The 23,567-nt window shown below is 31.5% G+C and overlaps 2 protein-coding genes and 1 long non-coding RNA gene across 3 annotated transcripts; all 3 read left to right on the forward strand.

The window, feature by feature from the left end:
- Positions 1 to 994: 994 nt before the first annotated feature.
- Positions 995 to 5,004, forward strand: LOC7477964 (uncharacterized). The gene is made up of 3 exons (XM_002310706.4): positions 995 to 1,817; positions 1,911 to 2,040; positions 4,410 to 5,004. Exons 1-3 carry the CDS (start codon positions 1,437 to 1,439, stop codon positions 4,682 to 4,684), a joined length of 786 nt encoding a protein of 261 aa, XP_002310742.3. The 5' UTR covers positions 995 to 1,436; the 3' UTR covers positions 4,685 to 5,004.
- A 6,789-nt stretch (positions 5,005 to 11,793) lies between these two features.
- On the forward strand, positions 11,794 to 16,813 carry LOC7477963 (mitogen-activated protein kinase kinase kinase 5). Its single transcript, XM_024604978.2, has 11 exons — positions 11,794 to 12,550; positions 12,942 to 13,565; positions 13,644 to 13,731; positions 14,012 to 14,074; positions 14,208 to 14,371; positions 14,505 to 14,580; positions 15,126 to 15,185; positions 15,261 to 15,386; positions 15,693 to 15,902; positions 16,007 to 16,104; positions 16,222 to 16,813. Exons 1-11 carry the CDS (start codon positions 12,141 to 12,143, stop codon positions 16,286 to 16,288), a joined length of 1,986 nt encoding a protein of 661 aa, XP_024460746.2. The 5' UTR covers positions 11,794 to 12,140; the 3' UTR covers positions 16,289 to 16,813.
- Positions 16,814 to 21,266: 4,453 nt separating this feature from the next.
- Positions 21,267 to 21,882, forward strand: LOC127905587 (uncharacterized). The gene is made up of 2 exons (XR_008059734.1): positions 21,267 to 21,524; positions 21,659 to 21,882. It is a non-coding gene; the product is annotated as an uncharacterized LOC127905587 (long non-coding RNA).
- Positions 21,883 to 23,567: the final 1,685 nt, after the last annotated feature.

A 23,567-nucleotide genomic window follows, 5' to 3' on the forward strand; every position in this document is an offset into this window, starting at 1 on the left:
TAAGAAATACAATAACATATCATTTTTACATATAAACTTTTTGACAGATTTAATAATTATTTATAAGGGCCTATCACTTATATAAAATTTCTGAAACCAATTATCAATCAAGTTTAAATTTATAACATTATCCATCATTAACAACCATGTTAAAGACTTATCTTAACCTTAAAACTATCATTGACAACCTTAAAAAAGACCATAATAATTAGGGGTGATCATTTTTGGTTGGGTTCGGTTTTTATGAAAAAAAAAAGTAACCAAACTAATTTTTTTTTTAAATCGAAACCGGTTCAAACAGACCTATTTCGGTTCGGTTCAGTTTTTTAGGACAAAAACCAGTTCAAACCGGTTTGACTCGGATTTTTTGGTTTGGCTCGGTTTTGTTCAGGTTTGGCTTGGTTTTTTTCCGGTTTGGGTTTGGTTTGGTTTTTTCGGTTTCAAGCTTATAAAACCAAAACTGAACCCAACTGGTCGATTTTTTAAAAATTTTACTTGGTTTAATCGGTTTTTTTCATGGTTCGGTTTTTTCAGTTATTTTTTCTGATTTTCTCTGTTTTTCAATTTTTTTGCTTACCCCTAATAATAATCCCTAATAATAATCCACTCAAAACCACATTGAATAACGGCCGAAGTAGCCTCACTAAAACCCGCACTTCAACAACAACCTTTGAAAACCATAATAACAAACTCATCTCAACCCCAAAACCACCCTTTATAACCCTAATCTAGACCCATCACATTCCACACAATAGCTCTAATAAACATTGCCTTCGAGACCTAAGAATAACTTCCAAGACATTAGCCGACAACCACCAAAACATACCGTTAACAACCCACTCGACAAATCGATCCAAGCCACCCTGAACAACCACCAAACATTGAAGCCATCAAAACAAATCCATAACAACCACCCTCCAACAACAACCTTTTAATACCCTTGACATCCATAATAATAGACTTATCTCAGTCTCGAAACCAACCATTGATAGCTCCAAAACATTGCCTTTGACATCCATAATATCTCCAAAACCTTTTTAGATTTTTATATTTAGAGTTTGTTTGTTTTTGTATTTAAAAAATATTTCAAAAAAAATTTAAATTTAAATTTTATTTTAAATTAATATATTTTTAATGATTTTGGATATATATTTATGTTAAAAATAAATTTTAAAAAATAAAAATATATTATTTTAATATATTTTTAAATAACAAAAATATTTTTAAAAGCAAACTTTCCCTTTTTCATTTTTATTTTAATCTTTTCGTACATATTTCATGAAGATATCCTCTGCACCATAAAAATATATTTTGAAAACCACCCCACATTTGCATCTGTAGGGCATATGAAATACACTCAAATTTTAAAGCCCCAACACCCCACCCGCACCTTAAACCCCTAAAATCTGCAACTCAAAACACCTAAAAATAACACAATGGCCAAGTGGTGGCGAAGCCTGAGGACGGCAATCCAATCCCCACAACAGCCATTATCACCACCGCAACCATTTCAATCTTCACGTTACCACACAATCCAAGCAATACCTCGAGAGGTTGTAGGCAGCAGAGTTTCAGCTAGAGAAAGAGAGCAAGGTAGAATCCCTGCTGTGGTTTTCTCTCAGAGTCTCCTTGATATAAACCCGTCAAATCGGTATACATCTAGGAAGAGATTATTGACTACTGAGAAAAAGCAGATTCTAGCCATTCTTAAGTCCGTAGAAATCCCTTTCTTTTGCTCCACTACTTTCCCTCTTCAGATCCGAGCTGGGACCGGGTCATCGGTTTTGCTTGAATCCGGAACTGTATTGCCCATTAAGGTAAGTCACACTGTTTTAGTTCGTTCTCAATCTTAAGTGGTTTAATGATTTGAAGTTTGTTTGGTTTTTTATGTTTTTCGGATTGTTTTGTAGATACATAGGGATGAAAAGACAGGGAAGATATTGAATTTGGTGTTTGCTTGGGCTGATGAAGGAACTGAGATGAAAGTTGACGTGCCGGTTGTTTTCAAAGGAGAAGAAAATTGTCCCGGTCTTAAGAAAGGTACGTTTTACTCTTGTCTAATTCATTATTATTTATTTATTCATTTATTTTGTGAGGCTTTCCAGATTGTTAAAGTATGGAAATTTTATAACTATGAGCGATGCGCAGGACAGCTTAGGGGCTGTTCTGAATCTGAGTTTCAAAAGCTGTCCAGGGATGAGTTGCCGTAGATTTCCTGTGGATTATGATTAAATGTGTGGATAGATTTCTAGGATTCACACCTGGGTTTCTTAACAGTCACACCTGAGAGGAGATTGAGCAACATAATCAAAGCAAATTGCTGGGAATTATTTAATATTATTGCATTGAAAATATTGAAAGACAACATAGTTATTTATAGAGTTGTAGCAGTCCAAATCCTTCAAGTACATGGATTCCTAAACCTCCAACATAATTATTCCTATTTAGAATAGGAAAACCTAATAACTTTAGGACTAGAAAATAAAATGCTAAAACAGAAATAAAATTCTGTAATTTCCAGATTTTCCAGCAGATCTGAAAATTACCATACTACTCAGGTTCCCAACTATGTTTTCTATCTTAGCCATGTGCCAACTCAATGCTTGAGCATTGGGATTATTCTCAGAATGCCCTCTAAAGAACTTTGGGGGCTGGTGCCAGCATGGCCCATCAATGAGGCTTCGTAACATGATATTGTTTGTGGGGATGTGACTGTGTTTTCTCATAATTTCTTATGGGGGTAAATGTTAGGGTAGATAAGATTTTTGTAGATTATTAGTACGTCATGAGACTTGCTATAAATTTGTAGATAAGTTATGTGTGATTGTGGGTCGTCTTTCCTAGTGTATGAAGAGAGTTCTGTAAGAATCATTGGATTTGGGTTTTTTTTTTTTTTCCAAGGTGGCACTTGTAGGTTATTTAGTATGCTAACTTTCTTCAAAACTTTAAGGATTTAGGTATGCTGTGCATGGTCATGGTTCTCGTGAATAATTTTTGTCCTAGGGAATGATAAATGTCACGAGAATCATTGATTGGATATTTTTCTAAAGTTTGGTTTGGTAGCATATGGAAGATGAGATGTCTTGAAGACAATTCTAATAAACCTAAGCAAGTTGAAAATTACAATTATTTGACAACTCACCATTGTTTGAGTCTTGCCTTTAGTCCCAATCCGAATCCTTTATCTTTATGAGGCATATATAAAGATGTCTGATGCAGGAAAAAACTGGCTATGTAACTTTTAGCTGAGTAGGTAGGAATGTGGAGGGTTCAAAATTAAAGAGGGGGTTGAAAGTTTGTGTCTCAGTTGAGCTTCTAGGAAAAATGGTGGTTTTGTTTGCTGGAATAGGAGAATTTGCCTGCTGAAATATTGTGACAGCAGTGCTCCATCATCAACCAAAGCACTTCTTTTTTTCACCCTCTCTGATATGTAAATTATCCTCGGTGTAGGACAGCTTAGTCTTTTATTTTGCGATCCTTTTCCCGATCTTTTTTCAGCTGTTAATGTAACAAGTCCTGATTCTGATGGGTAAGACGATCATTTTTCAAGCATAACGTAAGATTCATTCCAGCAAAAGTTATAAATACATTCTTGACACAATAGAGTATCAAGATGTAAATTTGACTAGATGAACTGCAAACTAGAGCCCATACAACTACAAAGAACACCTTTCCTTTGATCAAAATGCCTTGTTCATTATGATATGGATAATGCTCTGACTGTTGGTTTCTGAAATTGAATCTGTTAACCATGTTTGCAATAGATGTGGTATTAACTCTCTTCCAAAAATAACTCAACTCCATTGTGTTAGGAGCTCATCCTAGAATTTCTTCTCCACAATGTGTTCTAAGAGAAACAAACCTATGGTTCTCTGGAGATTTGTCCTAAGTCATTGGTGTATTATGATTAATCACAAGGTCATTAACTTGAAAGAAATTGTTCCACATTCTTGTCAAATATCCATGGATGTCTTAGCAAGGTATGTAATAGAAATGAATGGTTCCATGGAACAAATCAATGCACACCTCCCATGAATTTTGTTATCAGTGCTATTTAACCATGCCACTTTATGCTGATTTGCATTTGGCTTAGTTTTCTCCCCAAGCTTGTGATGCCATCTTCATAAACAACACTAGAGTAACAACCACTGGCATTGATTAGAATGGTATGCTTGCCCGTTGAATTTACCACATGTTTGAGAAATAATGTTTCTTTGCTAGGTAAAGAAATATGTTTGTTTGTGGAAATAAATTTCAGACAGAACATTTGAAAAAAATCATCAGAGCCACCTTACCTGTAAATTTGTTTGTCAAAATCATCATATTTCCTTGCTGAAAAATTCTTCCAAAAATTTAAAGATATCTGATGGTGTTTTTGCATCTCTCACTTTACTCCAATGCTGTAACAGGAGGCCATTTGAAGATGATGAGAAGTACTCTAAAATATCTCTGCCCAGCTGAACACATTCCTCAAAAAATTGAGGTGGACATAAGCAATCTAGATATTGAAGATGGATTATTCATGCGTGATATCGAGGTTCATTCATCGTTGAAGCTTTTGAGTAAGAATGAGAACATGCCTGTATGTAAGATTGTAGCAACAAATTTGGATACCCCAGAATCCGCGGCATTGAATTTAGAAAGCTCAGAACCTGCAGAGAAACAGCCAGTGGAGTGCCTGTGAATCACCTCAGCAGAAAAGATTAGCAACCCCAATGTTAGAAGTTTAGAATAATAACTTTGTTGTTTTGTCTAGATTATGGCTTGCGTTGGTGTTTTGGGATTCTCAAACTAAGGAAGACATTCATGGATAGATACTTAGGCATGTTATATTTATGCTTTTAGCATCTTAGTTACTTTGTTGGTAGGTTGCATTAGTTGCTGCTAAATGATGCATGAATGTATCAAACATGAAAAACTGAGATGGCTTATGACTATGTTCTTTTTTTTTTTTCTTTCTCAATGGATAATTATATCAAAAACTTGAAAATTCAGATTGTAAAATTTTGGTAGTCAGTAGTTACATTTTATTTTGATCTGGAAATTGGTTTCTTCCCGTTAGTTGTTATTTTCAGACAGTTTCTGTTCTTCATTTATTCTGTCACCTTTCGGGACTGTATTTCAAAATATTTGATTTTTTTTAAAAAATGATTTTTTTTTTTCAAATTGTTTTGATGTGAAAAAACATTAAATTTTTTTTTTAATATATTTCTAAACAAAAATATAGTTTAAAATACTACTATTATTACAATCTCAAATAACCCCGCCGGCCACAATTCCAGCGAGGGTTATTGTTATTATTATAGGAACTAATAAGTATTGTTATTAAAATCCTAAAAGTATTGTTTTTAAAAATATATTTCTAAACATTATGCCAGCCTAAGTATTGTTATTATTATAGGAACTAATAAGTATTAGATTCAGATATTAAAGATTAAGAGCCTATTTGGAAACGTAAGCCAACCTGTGTTTTTTTATTAAAAATTAATTTTTTTATATGTTTTGGATCATTTTGATATGCTGATCTTAAAAATAATTTTTTTAAAATGAAAAAAAAATCATTTTAATGCATTTCGGCATCAAAAATACTTTGAAAAGCAACCACAACCACACTTCCAAACAGGCCCTGCGGCGGAGCCACATGAGTGCAAGAGGGGGCAATTGCCCCTTAATTTTTTTTTCAAAATATTTTTATATTAAAATATTAATATAATAGCTTTACATGATTAATTTTTTTTGTTAGCTACTAATTGTTAGCTTCTTTTTTCTATATTAATTAGTTTTGAAAATATTAGAGTTTATAATAATTTATGGGTTTGTTGAATTAATATATGTATGAGTAATATTATATGCTAATGGATATGAATTGAAATGAGTTTTGATGAATTGGTAAGTATTTTGTTATGAATTTCATATGAAAAATGATGGTGATGAATTTACTAGTGATTAAAAGTGAAGTACATGATAGCTCAAAAAATTAGGAACATAATAGATAAATTAAAAAGAAAACATTTAATATTTATGTTTAATCCACTTGTATAAAACAACAAGTGAGAAAGAACAACATCAATTTGTGACAATCCTTTTAATCTATGATTTTAGATGCTATGTATCATATGTCGGTATAGAATTGTTGCCAAGAACTTTTGTAGTTTTTGAAAGATTTAGAAATAGATAAATAAAAGTTTATTGTATATATTAAGAAAGATATTTTTAATGAGATTAAAAATAAAATCATTATGAAGCAGTTTTAAAATATAAATTCTCGAAGAGAACAATTATAATGTAAGTTTTTTTATTTTAAAAATTCTTAAATTAATTTTGCTTGATTTGAGTTGGTAAATATATTTCAAATTAATTTCTTTATATAACACATATTTATATAATATATAATATCAAATATTTATTAATAATTTATTTTTTAGTTAAAAAATTCTAGCTCCGCAACTGCTATACAGGGTATCTTAATTAAAATTAACTAATAAGTATTAGATTGAGATATTAAAGATTAGGTCAGAGAGGTATCTTAATTAAAATTAATCAAGTCAAACCTAATATTAATGAACTGATGGACGTCGTCGTCATAGTCCTTGTAGGGAAACGTAGCTGCCATTAATTCCCAATAGCAGATGAGAAGTCATAGTTGCACGACTCGTATAATTATAATTCATGCTTCTAATCTGGAGAGATCTCAAAAATAAATAATAAAAAAAGAATTGCTATTGTCACAGCCTTATTGTATATTAGCATAGCCTTCCTTACTTACTAGATACGAAGTTTTTGTATTTAAAAAATATTTTTGAACTTTTTTATTTTAAAATATGTTTTTATGATTTTAAATTATTTTATATACTAATATTAAAAATATTACTTTAATATATTTTTATATAAAAAATAATTATTACCATAATCTGAAACGCTGGTAAAATATCTAAACAAATTATATTCAGCACCGCACCCTCTAAATTTCGAATCTGCAAATTGAGAGGGGGGCCCGCAATTTTCCAAGCCCCATGTAGTTATTTGTGGAACATGTGGGTCCGTGCCACGTGCCACGTGCCTCGTGCCTTTTGCCTCTCTCTTGGGAAGTTGACCGTTGACGCTGCCTTTGGTGCGGAGGGTGGAGCCATGTTCCGTAGTCACTTGACAGATGACAAAGGATGATGAGAAATTGACATCATCAAATATGATAGATTAATGTGAAGATAATCATATAAAATGTTACTAATGTTGCTGAGTTAAATGATTATGCATCTTACTTGTTACTAATGGTACCTTTTAGTGGGTCGTCCTGACTCGACTGGATTAGTTGGGATCTAGTGTACTTCTAGATAATAAGGTTTAGATCAAAAAAATAAGTAATCAAGATGACTTATTTTCTATTAAAAAATATATAAATTTAAGAGAAGAAAATTATTAAACTTGGGTGAGTCCATGATCTGGATCACAGGTTTGACGAGTTAAGCCACAATACCAGGACTATTTTTTTTAATTGATATCTTTTTTTAATATATCTTTTTTTTTAGAATTTATGTTTCAATTAATATCCATCTTCAATAATTTTTTTTAACTTGTTTGGATAGAGTTTTTTTTAATGGTGTTGTGTGTGTTTAATTTTTAAAAAGATTATTATGATTCATCTATAATTTTTTTTATCTTTTGTATAGATGAATTTTATTTTCAAATAATATTTCTAAAATGTGCAATCTTATATAATATTTTTTATTCAATTAATTTAATATGTTTGTCTATTTAAATTGTTATTTTATTAAAAAAATAATTTTAATAAACAAAATTAGCAAACACAAAATGATAAAGTTCTCATCTTTTATATATATATATATATAATCATTAACACTAAACCTTGTGGGTTTTTTGCTGTAGACAAAACATTGTGTTGTATTGTTCACACACTCACAGATTAGATTATCGTTCACTTACTGTATATTTTTATTTTTTCACTTTAGTCCTCAAAGTTTTGTTGTTGGCAATTTGACCTTAAATTAAAGATTAATTGCTTATGATTTCTTATGCAAAGACAACATAAAAAAAGAAGGATCTAAATGAAAAAGGAAGCCAAAATGTGTGATGTGTACAAAGTTTTCAAAAAAATACATTATGGTCCTTAGGTTTACAAATAATATAATTTAGGTTCCTTTAAACGTCTAAGATTCAATTGTAGTCTAAAACTTCATTTTTCTTATATTTTAGTCCCTATTTAGAGAGAGGAGATAGAAAGACTTGCTAGATCCTGACATTAGAGAGAAAAAATCAGTGTTTACAATGATTCCTGCTATCAAAATTATCTACTTTGTAACAAAATGTTGCATTTAGTGCGAGGGGTTCCACTTAGATGTTTTTAAGCCTTAGAATTGCCTAAAAAACCAGATTTGAGCTCGGGAAGAATTTTTGTTTTGGGTTTTTTTTTGTAGTTTTGTAGTTTTTTATGGATATTTATTGGTTTATCTATTTAGGATCTTTTCTAAGTGTTTCAGATTAAAAATAGACTGAAAATTGGGTTTCTAAGCAAAGAAAACCAAGAACCATAATTTTTCTGCCACCATAGTGGCCAGAATCTGGGTAATTCCAGATAATGAATCGTTTGTTTTATTTTTTTTCCAAAAAATATTATGCGGATGACATCAACTTTTAAGAAAATTAAGGGCTCACGCAAGGGCAGACCCGTGTGTGGGCACTTTCCTTATGGTCCAGATGTTTGACCTGATTTATGAGGTCCAACAACGTCTGACCTGTTTTTAGTTTTAATTTTGATTTTTTGTTTGTTTTTAGTTAATACTTTTTATATGTTTTTTAAATAATTTTTAAATTTATATTTTAATTAATAAATTTTTTCTGTGATTTTTTTGGGTTTATTTAGCCTTGTTTAAGTAACAATTATTTTTTAATTATATAGTGTGTATTTAAGTTTTTAAGAGGCCAATATGATTTATATATATATATATATATCTTTTTTTTTCATTTTATATAGATTAGATTTATTTTTAAAAACAAAAATTTTATTTTTTAATAATATTTTTAATATATGGAGCCTTGCATAATATTGTTTTCCTTATATTTTATTTAATCAATTTTATGTGTGTGTCATCTTCTATTATCATTTATAAAAAAAATAATTTTAATAAATAAATCTATTAAACACAACCGAGTAAATGATCCATGTTGCAAGATTAAATATCTTATTCTATATTTGTCTCTTATTTTTTTAATTTTATTTTTATTTATTGTTAATGATTTTTTTTTATTTTCACAAATGGTTTTAAATTTATTTAATTAGATACATGCATAAATTTTTTAATTTATATTTAAAAAATATTTTTATGTAAAACACATATTAAAAAAGTCTACATATTTAATTTTTTATTAATAAAATAAATATTTAACCCGTAGCATAATGCTAGTTAAAAGGCTTGATTATCGCTAATCCACGAGTAATGCTTAAACCATCTTTGTAGAGAGTTAAAGCAATGGAAACAATTTAGAAGAACAATAAATTATAACTTCTTTGTCTTGCAAGATCGTGGGCGACGTTATTAAATAATTAAATCTTGGCACCTAATTGAGAGCTTAAAATGTTCTTGGAAGTTGCATAAACCTGTCAGGTTTATCTTATCAATTTCTTTTAATAATTTGATTTTAATATACATGTTTATGCACTAAAATAATATCAAAGAGAATTTAACAAATATTTGATGTTTAAAACCCTTGGGACATGATCTATAAAATTTTATAGGAATTTAATTAATTACAAGTATATAGTCTCGAGATTAATTATGATTTGTTTGAGAGTATGGTTGTGGTTATTTTTAAAAGTATTTTTCATGCTAAAATACATTAAAATAATATTTTTTTAATTTTTTAAAAATTATTTAAAGGTCAATTTTAAGTTTTTTTTTTAATTATTATTTTTTAAAATTTTTAAAAATGCAGTTTGTATGTTGTTCCCAAAACGTAGAATAAATTATAATAATACAGTACACTTTACTGGCTGCTATCTATCTGTCGTCCTTTCCACATTATTTAACAAAATTGTAGCCGCCATTGACCTCCCAAAATAACTCTGGGATTCGTGCATGGCATTTACTTCAATTGAATATTGTTATAAAATAAGGTTGTCGGACCAGAAAATAAGTGGTTTTCTACTTTAGTTCAGAAAAAATAAAACATTACTATAAAACGCAATGAGAAGTGGCAGATCAACCATGTTTTGACTTTGAGCACTTCGAATCCAAATCTACACTATAGATTCTGCTAGGTATTCCAGATTGGCAACTGGGTTCCACTAAATAAAAAGGAAATTAAGAATAATCTATGCATAAATTAAATTTGTTTTGGATAACTCTATTTTCATACACATACAACACACTTATGGTTCACGCATGATTAAGCAAATTAACAAGGTATCTGGACCAATAAGATATGTTTAAATTATAAAAGTTATCTAAGATTAGAATTACATTTTAAAACAAAAATAACGAGAGTAAATACTTTTATGGATCAATGAAATATGTTTAAATTCAAAAAAAATCTAATCATGTCATATCAGAATGACACTTTAAAATAAAGATAACGAGAGATCTGATCGTTAGATCGGTTTTAATTTTTTTAGGTGATTTTACGGATAATTTTCATGTGAAAAACCACTTCGTCGCTTATTAGATCGTTGAATCTTTCAAAATCAAGCCCATAAATTATTGTGTCGAGACAATTTTATTATTTTTTCTAGATATTTTTTGATTTACTGTTTATTTGTGGATTCTGATTTAATTTTCTTAATGTCTTTGGATTTTAGATTCTCTCCTAGTAAAGGTAGGTATTTTCCTGATATATTTAAGGTCTTGTAAATCTCTTGAGGAGAAAATTATTGTAAATTTATTTTTTCAGAAAATAAAATTTAAAATTCTTATTTATAATCTTTTTAGCTTATTAAATTAGATTTGTTGTCTATATTATTGCTATCCTATTAACTTTGAACTGCATTTTCATTTATATGATACTAGACATAGATTGATAGTTAATGGTCTTAACAGAACTTGTCCCTTAAATCGATCAAAAGCTATGTATTATAGAATGCCGATTGAAATAATGAATTTAGTTTTATTTAATGCATAGAATAATCTGAAAATATCCCCATAGATAATCAAACTTAAATAATTAATTGAATTTAATCAAGGAAGTGATGACTTATTTTTAAGGTAAAAGATTATAACATGATTATAAATTTAGTAATAAAAACCAATATTATTATTATTATTATTTTTTATTAACGTGAGTGTCTGGGCCAGCTTGTGCGCACCTCGACTAATTTCACGTGCCTTGAAATTAACAACCATGTAAATTTTCAATGATTATTATATTAGTAATTATAAAAATCGAACCTGAAATTATAGAAAAAGCAACCTCTTGATTATTATTTTTTTATGTTACGAGAACTTGCTTTTCTGTAAGTAATATAAAAATCTAAACAAGATTGTTTTTTTTTTGTTTTTTATGCCAAGAACTAATCAGGATTCGACGTTAAATTTTGTAACTTGTTTTTATGATAATTATTGGTAATTTTACTGACTCTAAATTTAACAAAAAAAAATAAAAAAAATGATTTGGAAAACATTTAATTCCTTTATTTTATTGCTGTAAAACAGTAAACTAATATTTTACCACCAAAATCTGAGGAGGGAAAAGACAACAGAATTACCTAACCTGAAATTTAACAGAAATTGGAAATACAGTTAAAATGCAAACTGCATTCACACATTCCCTCCATTTCGTTGAAACACAACCAGATTTATTTATTTATTTATTTATTATTAAACCGTGTTGGTTTCTTCGTCTCAACGACCTGTCCTGTTCCTTCTTCTCCTCCACCCTCCTTGGATTTCTTCTCCTTTCGTTTTCTCTCTAACAAAACCATTTCCTCTTCTTCTTCTTCAATAAAAAAACCAAAAAATATGACGATTCAGAATATTCTTGTTACATTATTTCTGCTGTATTACTAGTAATTTATTTATTGTGGCCCATGCGTTGGATTCATAACCTTTCCTTCACTTCTTCTTCGTCTTCAACTTCTTCGTCCTCAACATCTCCGTCCCTTTCTCTTCATAAAACTTCTTTCTTCTCCTTCAATGGCCACGGATGAAAATTTCTCTTCGGTGAGGAGAGGTCATGGCAGTCGTTTTAGTTGGAATAATCCTCGTGGTTTGAGGATAGGTGGTGGTGGTGGTTATGATTGCCGTGACAGGCCTAGAATTTCAAGGCAAAAGAATCTGAGACATTTGATCGATCAAGACCTTCCAGGTCATCAAAAACAGGTGGCACCACCGGATCATCATGTGGATTCCGGTGCCCTTTCGAGGTCAACTTCGGCTTCAGTTGCTGTGCCATTGCCGCTTCCATTGCCGGTGCCTTCTGGGGATGGGGATTCGAGGTTTCCTTCGCCCAAGGAGAGGATTCGAGATGGTTTTAGGGAAAGAGAAAGAGACAGAGGTGATAGGATTGGAGAGGGATTATATCCTTCGAATTCTCCTATTTCTAGGTAATTTTGCTATTTGGATTTCTTTTTTAGGGTGTTTTGTTGATCGATGATTAATTGATTGTTCTTTTCATCTCCAAAATGGAATATGAATTGTGGGTTTTTTTGATAAATTATGTTTTTATGCTATTCATAGATCGTAGGATGCTACATCCTGGAAAAACTGGTACACAATGTGGCATGTTTTTCTTGATTTAAAGAAATTTTGCTAACAGTTTTGGAGATGATATATGAATGATGACTTTCAGTCTTTTAATGCACAAGGCATTCTTGCTGCTTCAATTACATGCACCTCTGCCATGGCTGTATCAGAGATGCATTGTTCATTTGGCAGATAATTTGTTCTCCAGGCACTGAATTGAATATTTTTGGTTAATATGTGGTCCTATAACAGTGTTTTTGCTGGTCGAAACATGAAGAAAATGGCTGAGCGTTTAGACACTCGGTCATCCAGGACGGTGCGTCCAGATTTCAGTTCTGCACAGAGTTCTCGAGACAACTTCGAGATCAATATTCCTATTAGGAGTGCTCCTACTAGTCCATTTGCAAGCCCTGTTCATAGCCCACCAAGAACGAGTAGCACTGCTGGTATGTTTCCTTACTACCGCATGATTGCTAGAGAACAGAAAGTCTGGTCTGCACCAGAGATGGCAGCATTAGACACACCTGGGCTTCCTCCTCCAGCATTCATGGATGTCAGTGCTTTTAGTAATGACAGTTCTCCTCTTCAAAGTCCATCAAATATAAGTCCCCGCCGGAGAGCCAGAAGCCCAACTGGACCTTTATCGCCATTGACTTCCAGGTCATCAATCGAAAGCTCAGCTGCACGGCGTGAAAGCAATGCTAATTTTGAGGTCCACCCATTACCTCTTCCTCCAGGAGCAGCTGTCCCTTCGCCATCAGTGCCAGTGCCTATAGCTCTACATAAACCGGAGTTCCCATCTATGAAAAGTCAGTGGCAGAAGGGGAAGCTTATTGGACGCGGTACATTTGGAAGTGTTTATGTTGCCAGCAATAGGTACATGAATTCTATTCCCTGTTGTGCTGGCTTATTTTGGTGCAGTAAACCCCAATTGCAGTCTTTTGTTTCTGACAGGGAAACTGGGGCATTATGTGCAATGAAGGAAGTGGAAATGTTTCCTGATGACCCGAAATCTGCCGAGTCTATAAAGCAATTAGAACAGGTGATTCACCTTGTCTATAACAGGTTGATCCTGTAGCTTCATTCTCAAACACTCAAGTATATGTGTCATAATCTCCATAGCTTTATGCTGTGAAGAATCTGTGCTAGGTTTTTTTTTTAAATCTTATGAGGACTTTTACATCTAATGCTTCTGTGTTGGTTTTTCATATGCATTAAGATGAAACATTTTTTTTAGGCTTTATAGGATTACTAATAAACAATATTAGGTTTTATTCCGCTCCGCTCCCAGCTTCTTTTCTTACTTCTATCATTTGTTTCAGGAAATTAAAGTTCTTAGCCAGCTGAAGCATCCAAACATTGTGCAGTATTATGGTAGTGAAGTAGTGAGTAATTCCAGTGGCTACTTTAGGTTCTTCCTTTTTCTTTTTCATTCAGAATAAGTATCTCTTTAGTTTTTTATGCTGTATATAGAATTCCTTTTGAACTTAATTAGTTAACAAATAATTTTGTGTGCAGGTTGATGACAAATTCTATATATATCTGGAGTATGTTCATCCGGGTTCAATCAATAAATACGTACATGAACATTGTGGAGCCATAACAGAAAGTGTTGTTAGTAATTTTAGTCGCCATATCGTCTCTGGGCTAGCTTACTTACACAGCATGAAGACAATACACAGGTACAGGAGTATGGGCAGTTTTATATTTTGAAATAAGTGTTAGCATACATTTTAAGAATTCTTTTAGGAAAGGGTCTGTGGAATTATGTTGCGTCTGTTTGTGGCTGAGAATCTCATATCTTCGTGTATCTAGGGATATAAAAGGGGCTAATTTGCTTGTTGATGCATCTGGAGTTGTGAAGCTTGCGGACTTTGGGATGGCAAAACTTGTGAGTACTGGTTTCTTTTCTTCTCTCCAAAATTATAGTAGTCACATGAAAACATGCATAAAATTGTGTAATGTGTATGCATTGCGTCTGAACTATTGCATCTTTGGATATCTTTTAATGCTATCACGAGTTTGTTCCTGCAAGCAGTGTGGAGACTGATATGACTGTTGACTTTGTTCCTCTCTGTCGTTCATGCCCTCTTTATTCCTTTCCTCTTTTTCCTCGATAACTTTGGTGCAGTGTTTAGAGATGTAGAAGGTTATCACTTAGTCATGGGTATTAGTACCCACCAAATTGGGGCAGGAGGGAAAATTTGGGGATGGTTCACATTCATTTCTTTTGTGCAAATAAATTTTCTTGGCATACTGTACTTTGTTCCGTTTTTGAAATTCTGCAACCTTCAGTAGAATACAGTTTAACATTCCTTTAGTATAGCTACTCCTGGGGTCCCGCTAGAGTGAAATCATCATTGTAATTTCCATTGAAGTTTTGATTTGCTCTGTCTCTTACTCGGCTCATAAAAATGGGACTTCTTTCTTGCTCAGCTTACTGGACAAGCAGCTGATCTTTCTCTTAAGGGAAGCCCTTACTGGATGGCTCCTGAGGTATGTTCTTGCACATCAATACTGTATGGCGTTTATTTTGTATCTTTTATTCTGACAGAATTTCCTTCTTCGCAGCTCATGCAAGCTGTAATGCAAAAGGATGTTAGCTCCGACCTTGCTCTTGCTGTTGATATTTGGAGTTTGGGATGCACTATTATTGAAATGTTCACTGGGAAACCTCCTTGGAGCGAGTATGAGGGGGTGAGTAACGATTTTTCTTAATGTCCTTTTCTTATGTCGTGATCACCTTCAATTTGGTTTACCAAACATAGATGTCAATTAAGAAAATAATATAAGATGAAGGAAGGTTGAGCATTGACATTGTGGTGGAGGAAGTGCAAGGGTTACCTTCTCCAGTCATTTCATGGAAATGGCTGAAGAAGGATGCTGACATTATGTAAACTTTTAACTGGATTTGATACTGAGCGCTAAGGGTATGGTTAAGTGATCTTAGACTCAAGTCTTTCCATGTCATTTTAAAATTATAAGTTATCTTCTATTATGCAGGCTGCAGCCATGTTTAAAGTGATGAGGGATAGCCCAGGTATACCTGAAATATTATCACCTGAGGGCAAGGATTTTTTGCGCTGTTGCTTTCGAAGAAACCCAGCAGAGAGACCAACAGCTGCCATGCTACTAGATCATCGGTGGTTGAAAAACTGTCAGCACGTCAATGTCTCATATACCATCCAGTCAATCAATGGGATAAAATTGACTGTAAGCTACCAATATCATTCCCAATTTTATTTTATTTTTGCCTTTCATTTTCAGATTCAAAGCAGAATTTAATAATTTGGATTATGTATTGTATTAATTGGCAGGATATATCCCAAAGTCGAAGAGCATCTGAATTCAAGTCTGATCATCTACCAGGATTACCAAGCTCAAAAGGTACCAAAGGAAAGGCGACTTCTGACAGGTAATAGTTGAGTTTCTGCATTATATCCTTGCAAGACTTCTCTTCATTTCTTGAACATAGAATTAAATACATTCTCAAATGTGTAATTTCCTGCTCTTGCATAACTGCTGGCTCCAGCTACATGCATTATTCTTTTTCTCCAGCAAGACTGTCCAACGACCTCGCCATGAAACTTCCAACTTAACTGGCAAAATGGTCTCCATCATTCTCCTCATCCAGTTCCTGAGTTTCTTCCTACTCTAGTTCCTCTGCAGTTTGGATTGGAGCATACATCACGCCAGGTCTTCTTCTTCTTCAATGCCCATTTTAAGCAAATGTAGCGCTAAAATTAACCATGGCTTCAGGTAACACAAAACTGGAAGAGCCTCTGCTTGTTTTTTTAATAGGCTAAGCTAACAACAAACTCTAAATTGGAAAAAGCTCTACTGCTGTCCCCTGTGCATGCTGGTAGATTTCCGGTGGCCACAGGTTACTGAGTAGAACATTCTTCGCTTTATCGTTATCATCAATGCTTCCTGATGTTTTACATCCTTGTTCATCCTGAAATTAATACAGGCTGTGTCAAGGATTTTAGAGCAGGTTTTGTACACTATTCATTGAGTTTAGAGCTTCAGCATTTCAGAAGTTCAACTGTATGTACATTTCCTAAGGTATTATTCTTGCCTTAATGTAACATCATTAGATTTTAGAGAAAAGTCATAACTATCCATCTACCGTGTTCCTGTCAATTTTCCAAGGAAATTTCACGTGACAGAATAATCCCAGTAGATTCTTGGGCAGCCCCCAACTGTAAAATCTTCTTGCAAATTTTATATTTTAGTAGTTGGTGTTGAATCTTGAAAACTGTTGTTGGACAGAATGATGATCATATGATATCAGCTTGAACAGATTTCTTCTTTTCTGTCAAGCATATATCATCAGCTTCATTGTAAACAACAGAAATCTTCATTTGCTACATGAAAATGTTGCAGTTGAAAATTGCTGTCGTGGGTAACTGAGTGACGTATCTATACACAGTTGTGCATGTGTACGAGGCTTGCTGTGCTTTCTAGATATGCCGATTGCTTCATCTCTCCATTGTTTGCTAGTTATCAATAGCTTCCTCTCTTCCAATTGTAACTTGTAAGCATGCATGTGCTGGAGAGGCTATTGAGATTCTCCACCAAAAGCCAACTTGAGCAATTTAAAATTACCAGCAGAAGGTCGAAGATAAGTGAAAGTGGTTACTCCTGATCATTATGTCATCTAGAAATTTGAGAAAAGGTGTAACATGTGATTATAGAATCTGTTGCCTTGCCAATTTGTGAGATTAGCTCAGTTTCACCACCAGAATCTTATTATTTTTCCGATGTCATTGCCCCAGATGTTTTCCGATGCATAATCTTACTATTTTTGTCTGAATTGTTTTAACCTAGATATAACCTTGCAGCCCACAATCATTGTTCAGCTAGTTAGGGTCTAGTGCTAGGAGCTGTTTGATTTCTAAAAAAAAAAACTTTTTTGTTTAAAATTATTTTTTTTGTTGTTTGTATGTGATGATATAATTAAAAAATAATTTTTAAAAAATATTATTTTAATATATTTTCAAATAAAAAATACTTTAAAAAATATCTTAGGTTATTGAGCTTTCAACTTTGTGATTTTTTCTGTTTTTTTTTCGATGAAGTTATTCTGATCTCATATCCCGGGTTGCAAGTTAGTCGAGTTATCCCTGGTTGACTTAGTTTTTTTTTTTCAACTTGTTTTTTTTTTTTCAATTTCATCTTTCATCATTTAGTTTGTTTGATAACTGAGCTTCATTGTTTTATTCAATATTTTTTGTATGAAGTTATTTGAACCTCACATTAATCACGCCATAAATTTTACATGTCGATACAAACCAGATCTTTTTATCTTTTTAATTTTTTTTTTGTTCTTCAACGTTTGATTTGTTGATGATTGAACTTTAAATTCTTTTTATTTTTCTTTTTATGAGATTATTTTATTTTTTTTTAATTTTTCTCTTAATGTTTTTTTATAATTATATTATTAAATTAACTAAACTAAACTTATTAAATTAATTAGAATTCATAACCCTAGTCTCACGTTTTTATTTCTCTCTTCAAATTACTATCTGTTACAAGACTAGAGGCTAACATATTTTTAGGTCCACCATACCAATAAAGAACAGCAGAAAAGCTACCTAATCCTCCTTCACATGACACTGAGGGGTCCAAACATTGACCATTGCATGATATCCTTCCTTTGTAGTCAATTGTATGGCAAAGATGCACTGCATGTTATCTCCCCAGAAACCTCCACCGGTTCAGCACTTTTCAGGCAACATCACCCTTTTCTCGTTTAGTTTTGTCTTAACATGACATAAGAGCATCGTTTTTGTACAGGGAAAAGGGCTTACAACTTCCATCCATTACATGACACTGTCTGCTCACGTCGGGTTTTTATCTATTTTAGAATTAAAGTGGACACCCATCTGGCAGGATCTATGCACCTTCCTCCCACCTGTGCTTAAAACTTTGCTGAAGATCACTCTAGCCCTAGGTATAGCAGCTTTTATGCCAAATTATTAAAAAATAAACCATGTTTAGGCATATGTGCCTACCACTTAATTACGGGCTTTTAGTCTATTGAAGATTATGCTCGTCTCGAGCAGCATGCCGAGTCCAGTCCAGGGTATCTTGAACGTGATTCCTCCTCCTTTTTTTTAATTTTTTTTCCTCCCTGTCTGGTGATCTTTGCTACAAAGAATATAATAAATTCATTTTAAGTAAAAAGTGACACTTGAATGAACAGCAAACCTCTCTCAATTATTGAATCTGTATCAATGTTGCTTCCACTAATCTTTTTAATTGAGCATTCTGCAAGAGTTTCTGAATTAAAAGAAATGTTAAATCCCCAACAAAAAGATGTCTTTTGTCATAAAATAATAGGCACAACTTAAATGGAATATCCATGATCGAATATGGCATTCCTAACAGTGTCTCAGTTTAATTCTTTGGGTCGAAGGTAAGTGTATATCTAATAGTTTTTGAAACCGGTCCGGTCCGGCGGGTCGACCCGGGGCTGGAACCGGGCCGGATTGATAAAAAAATAGAAAAAGTCATGACCCGGCTTGACTCGGCAAAACCCGGTTGCAACCCATTGACTATTTTTTTTACTAAAACGACGCTGTATTGAATTTTTTTAAAAAATAGAGATTGACCCGGCCGACCCTGTCAAAACCCAGTGACCCAGTCAAAACCCGGAACTCGGATCTTGGACCGAGTCGACCACCGGGCCGGGTTTAAAAACTATGGTATATCTACCAGCAGCAGGAATTGTGTGGTGTGCCTTTCTGCATGTATATTTATATACATAGTTTAGGCAAAATGTCAGTAGAAACCATCCCCTCCTGACGACAAATTAATTCATAAATGACAAATCCATGAGTATGCTTAACAAAGAGAAAAAATATTGGCTGATTGATTGAAAGAATCACCGGCAAATCAGTATCTTATATTATTATTTTTCGGTTGGTTCTTTCATTTTTATCTTCTCGTCTATTTTTTATATTATTATTTTTCCCCTGATTTTGATTGCATAAAAAAAAATGCCTCTTCGGCAAATTCATCTACATTTCAAAATTTATATGGGATTAATTTAGGGTCAATTCTGATTTTTTTGATGACTTATTTTTTTAATTCATTTTCTTTTTATTTTTTTTTCTCATGTCATATCATATTATCTTTTTTTTTTGCCATTGAATCTTGAATTTTATATTTTAACTATTAGATTTTCATAAAATTTTGAGTTAATTTTTATTAAGGTTAATTAATTTACAAAAGACATGCTTTTTGAAACATGATTAAACAACCATTATTGAAAAATTGATATTATAAAAAATAATTGTATTTAAATTATGTTATTTTTCAAATATTTTTTCCATTTATATTATTCTCTCAAAATTTTACCAAACTGTGTTATTTTTTTTTAAAAAAATCCATAAAACTCCATCTGTTTTCATTTAGGTCGTGTATGATTCATCATTCTAATCTGCACTCTACCTAATATTTTACTAAATTTTTTTTAACTTTTTTTAATATATTTATATATTTAATACTTTTTAACTAAATTTCACAGTATAAATAACAAAAATCCACTATTAGTATAGATAATTTATACGTATGATATTTAATTACATAATTTTATATATAGTTATTATAAATATTGAAGATTCGAATGATATTTAATGATACAATTTTATATTTAAAATTATATCTAATATTAATATTTTAAATATGACTTCAAAACTAACATTATTTGTATTTAAGATTCTTTACACTAATTGACTTGTGTGATTTTGTGAAGGGTTAAAAAGTTTTAAAGAGAGAATTAAAAATAAAAAAACAAAAAAAAATCATATTGAGTTGGATATTCGACTGGTAAAACTTAAAAAAACAACCCTTTACCTAAGGGTGTGTTTGGGAACGTGGTGCAAACCGCGTTCCCAAAAATTTTGAATTTGTTTTTTTGTTTAAAATAACTTTTTTTTATATTTTCAGATTGTTTTGATGTGCTGGTCTCAAATATGATTTTAAAAAAATAAAAAAATTTATTTTGTTATTGTCTATTTGGGTTCTTTTTATTTTTTATTTTTTTGAGTTTTTTTTTCAATTTTTCATCTTTTTAATATGAGTTTTTTACTTTTTAAAGGGATGAGGTTTTATTTAATTTTATTGTGGTTTATATATATTTTTATTATATAATAAAAGTTTTTTGACCTTTTTTTATCTTTTAGTTTTTTTTTTAAATTTCATGTTTTTATTTAATTTTATTATTTTGTATTGAGTTGATTTATTTTTTCAGATCTATCCAGCTAATAAAATCATATCAGAAAAATTTCTATATGATTTGATTTTAAATCTAAGTCAAGCAAATAATTAGGTTAAGATTTTTCAAGTTTAAACAATTATACTAAATTTTATAATATTATAAAAAAATTCTGACAATTTAAATATTATTTTTCTTATTCAACTTATTTTCATCGATAGCATAGTCAATAAAGGTGTTATTACTAAAGACACCATTATAAAAAATGTCTTTTATTTTTATTGATGAATTATCTTTATTCATTATTAAACACTAAAACAAATAAAGAAATGGAAAGAGAGGAATGCATTCACGTGATCATAGGCACTTGTTTATTTCCTTTCCCATCCCTTCGACCCTTCCCTGTCAATGTCATTCACTTTCACTTCCCATTCCTTCTTTTCTCTAAAGAACAAAAAAGAAAAGAGCCTTGCTTGGTTAGCAAACAGTTAACAACAATCTAGAGAGAGAGAGAGAGAGAGAGAGAGAGAGATGGAGCCACCAGCAACAATGGCCATTGACAGGGATTACCACGTAGAAGAAGATGAACAGGAAAAAGCTGTCAACGAATGGTATCTTTATTATTATTTCCTCTATCTTTATTGGGTTTGTCTTCTGTTTTTCCGTTCTGAATCAAAAGAAAAAATCCAATTTTCTTTTGAGTATGTAATTGATTGTTTGTGTTTGTGTTTGACGGGGGATGCAGCTGTTCCTGCTGTTATGATTGCTCAGAGAGCTGCTTTGATTACCTTTGCTGTTTCAACCTCTGCTAAGTGTTATCGACTTCATCTAAAATATTGTTTCTTTCCTTCCTTCCTTCATTAGTCCCATCGTTACAATTAACTGCCATGGCATGTACAAGCTCGACGCTGATTGGGAAAATCATGTCATTTAATTAGCAAGAAAACATAGATGATTTCTCTTTGTTTTTCTTCTCTTCTCTTTTTCCTTTATATATATATATATATATATATTGACTGGCTTTGGCTTTAGATTGCATCAATTCCCGGATATGGAGTCTTATTTGCGGGGATGACTTCGACCCATTTCAAGTTGAAAATATGTTAAAATTCGGCCACTCATATATATGTTTTTGGCTTGATATAAATCTGATTGAATAGCTGAAATTAGGTTGCTGAGCATTGAAAATTAATGTCCTTAATAGAGAAATATTTGTATAATGTTTATTTCTTTTTGTTACAAAAAAACTCAATCATCCACGCATAATTGGCTAAGAAAAATAAAGAGATTACTTTAGTAAACTAGAGGATCTCCCATCCGGTTTAGTTTTGGACCTTTTTTATAAATTGAATTCCTCATTTAGTTTTGCATCTTTTTTATAAATTGAATTCTTATAAATTGAATTTATAAAAATTTCAATTTATAAAAAAGATGCAAAACTAAATCATATGAGAAATCAGTCCAATCAATACTCTCAAAAGAGTTCTAAACACAAAAATTCATTTAACTTTCTAAATTGAATTCAATTCTCAGAATTACAAACAAGCTATAACAAAATAATTCTAAAAAACTTATTGTGAATTTGCTGGTATCAAAGCTGATATTTTTTCATGCTAAAAATTAAACAAGGTAAGAAAAGTCATGGGAAAAAGTTGAGGATAGAAAAAGTGCTCAAATAATTATATTTTAGTTATAAAAAAATTCAATCTTGATGTTAATAAGTTTATTTTTACAAAAGGTGTTTAAAGGAGATGGTGTTGCCTTATAACGTCCTTGATGGAAAAAAGTAAATTTGGGTCCATAATTTTTTTTTAAAAATTGTTTAGTTTTTATTTTTTAAGAGTGATTAGAGGGTGTTTTGGGTTGAAAATGAGTTTATTGAGGTTACTAGGATTTTTAATGTATTTTCATATGAAAGCAAGTTGAAAATGGATTTTTGAAGTTTAAAGACTTGGACCTTGATTTCTCAATCACAATAGGTAACCAGAAAATTATCTTATGAATGACAAGACTCTACCATAAAATTGGACAACACTAATTGAATATTCTGTCGGCGTTTAAGCTATATTCCATTGGTATTTTTAATTGCTTACAAAATAATCATGCCAAAAAATAAGATTTTCCGATCTATTTTCCATCAGAAACTCCATTGGCAACAAAATTGATGATAAAAATTTTCAATCCTGATTCCATTTGTGTTTTTTTGTTTTTTAGTTGTAATCCCTTAGCCTATAATTATCACCTAAACAATCAAACAAACAACAACAACAATTATAAAATCAATAAACCACAACCATAATTCACAATAAACCACAACAAAAACGTATGACCAAAATAAAATGTACTTATACAAATTTCACATTATATTTAAATAATTCACAATAATAAGATAAATAATATTTCATACACAATCAATTTTTAAGCAAATGTATATATGAACAATACATTAAAACTCATAAGATCCTGAACCAAAAGGTCTAGAAGGTGGAGGAAAATGTCATAAACTAGAAGGTCTGGAAGGGGAGGAAAAGGTATATCTATATATGCATTCATTCCCAATACATCTTATTTTTTTTGTTATGATTTTGTTTTCATTTTTGCCCTTATTTATGCTCTGAGATTTGCCATAGATCTTTTTTCATTTCTGCTCTCAT

Source organism: Populus trichocarpa, chromosome 7, assembly GCF_000002775.5.
Source record: "Populus trichocarpa isolate Nisqually-1 chromosome 7, P.trichocarpa_v4.1, whole genome shotgun sequence".
NCBI classification, from domain to species: Eukaryota; Viridiplantae; Streptophyta; class Magnoliopsida; order Malpighiales; family Salicaceae; genus Populus; species Populus trichocarpa.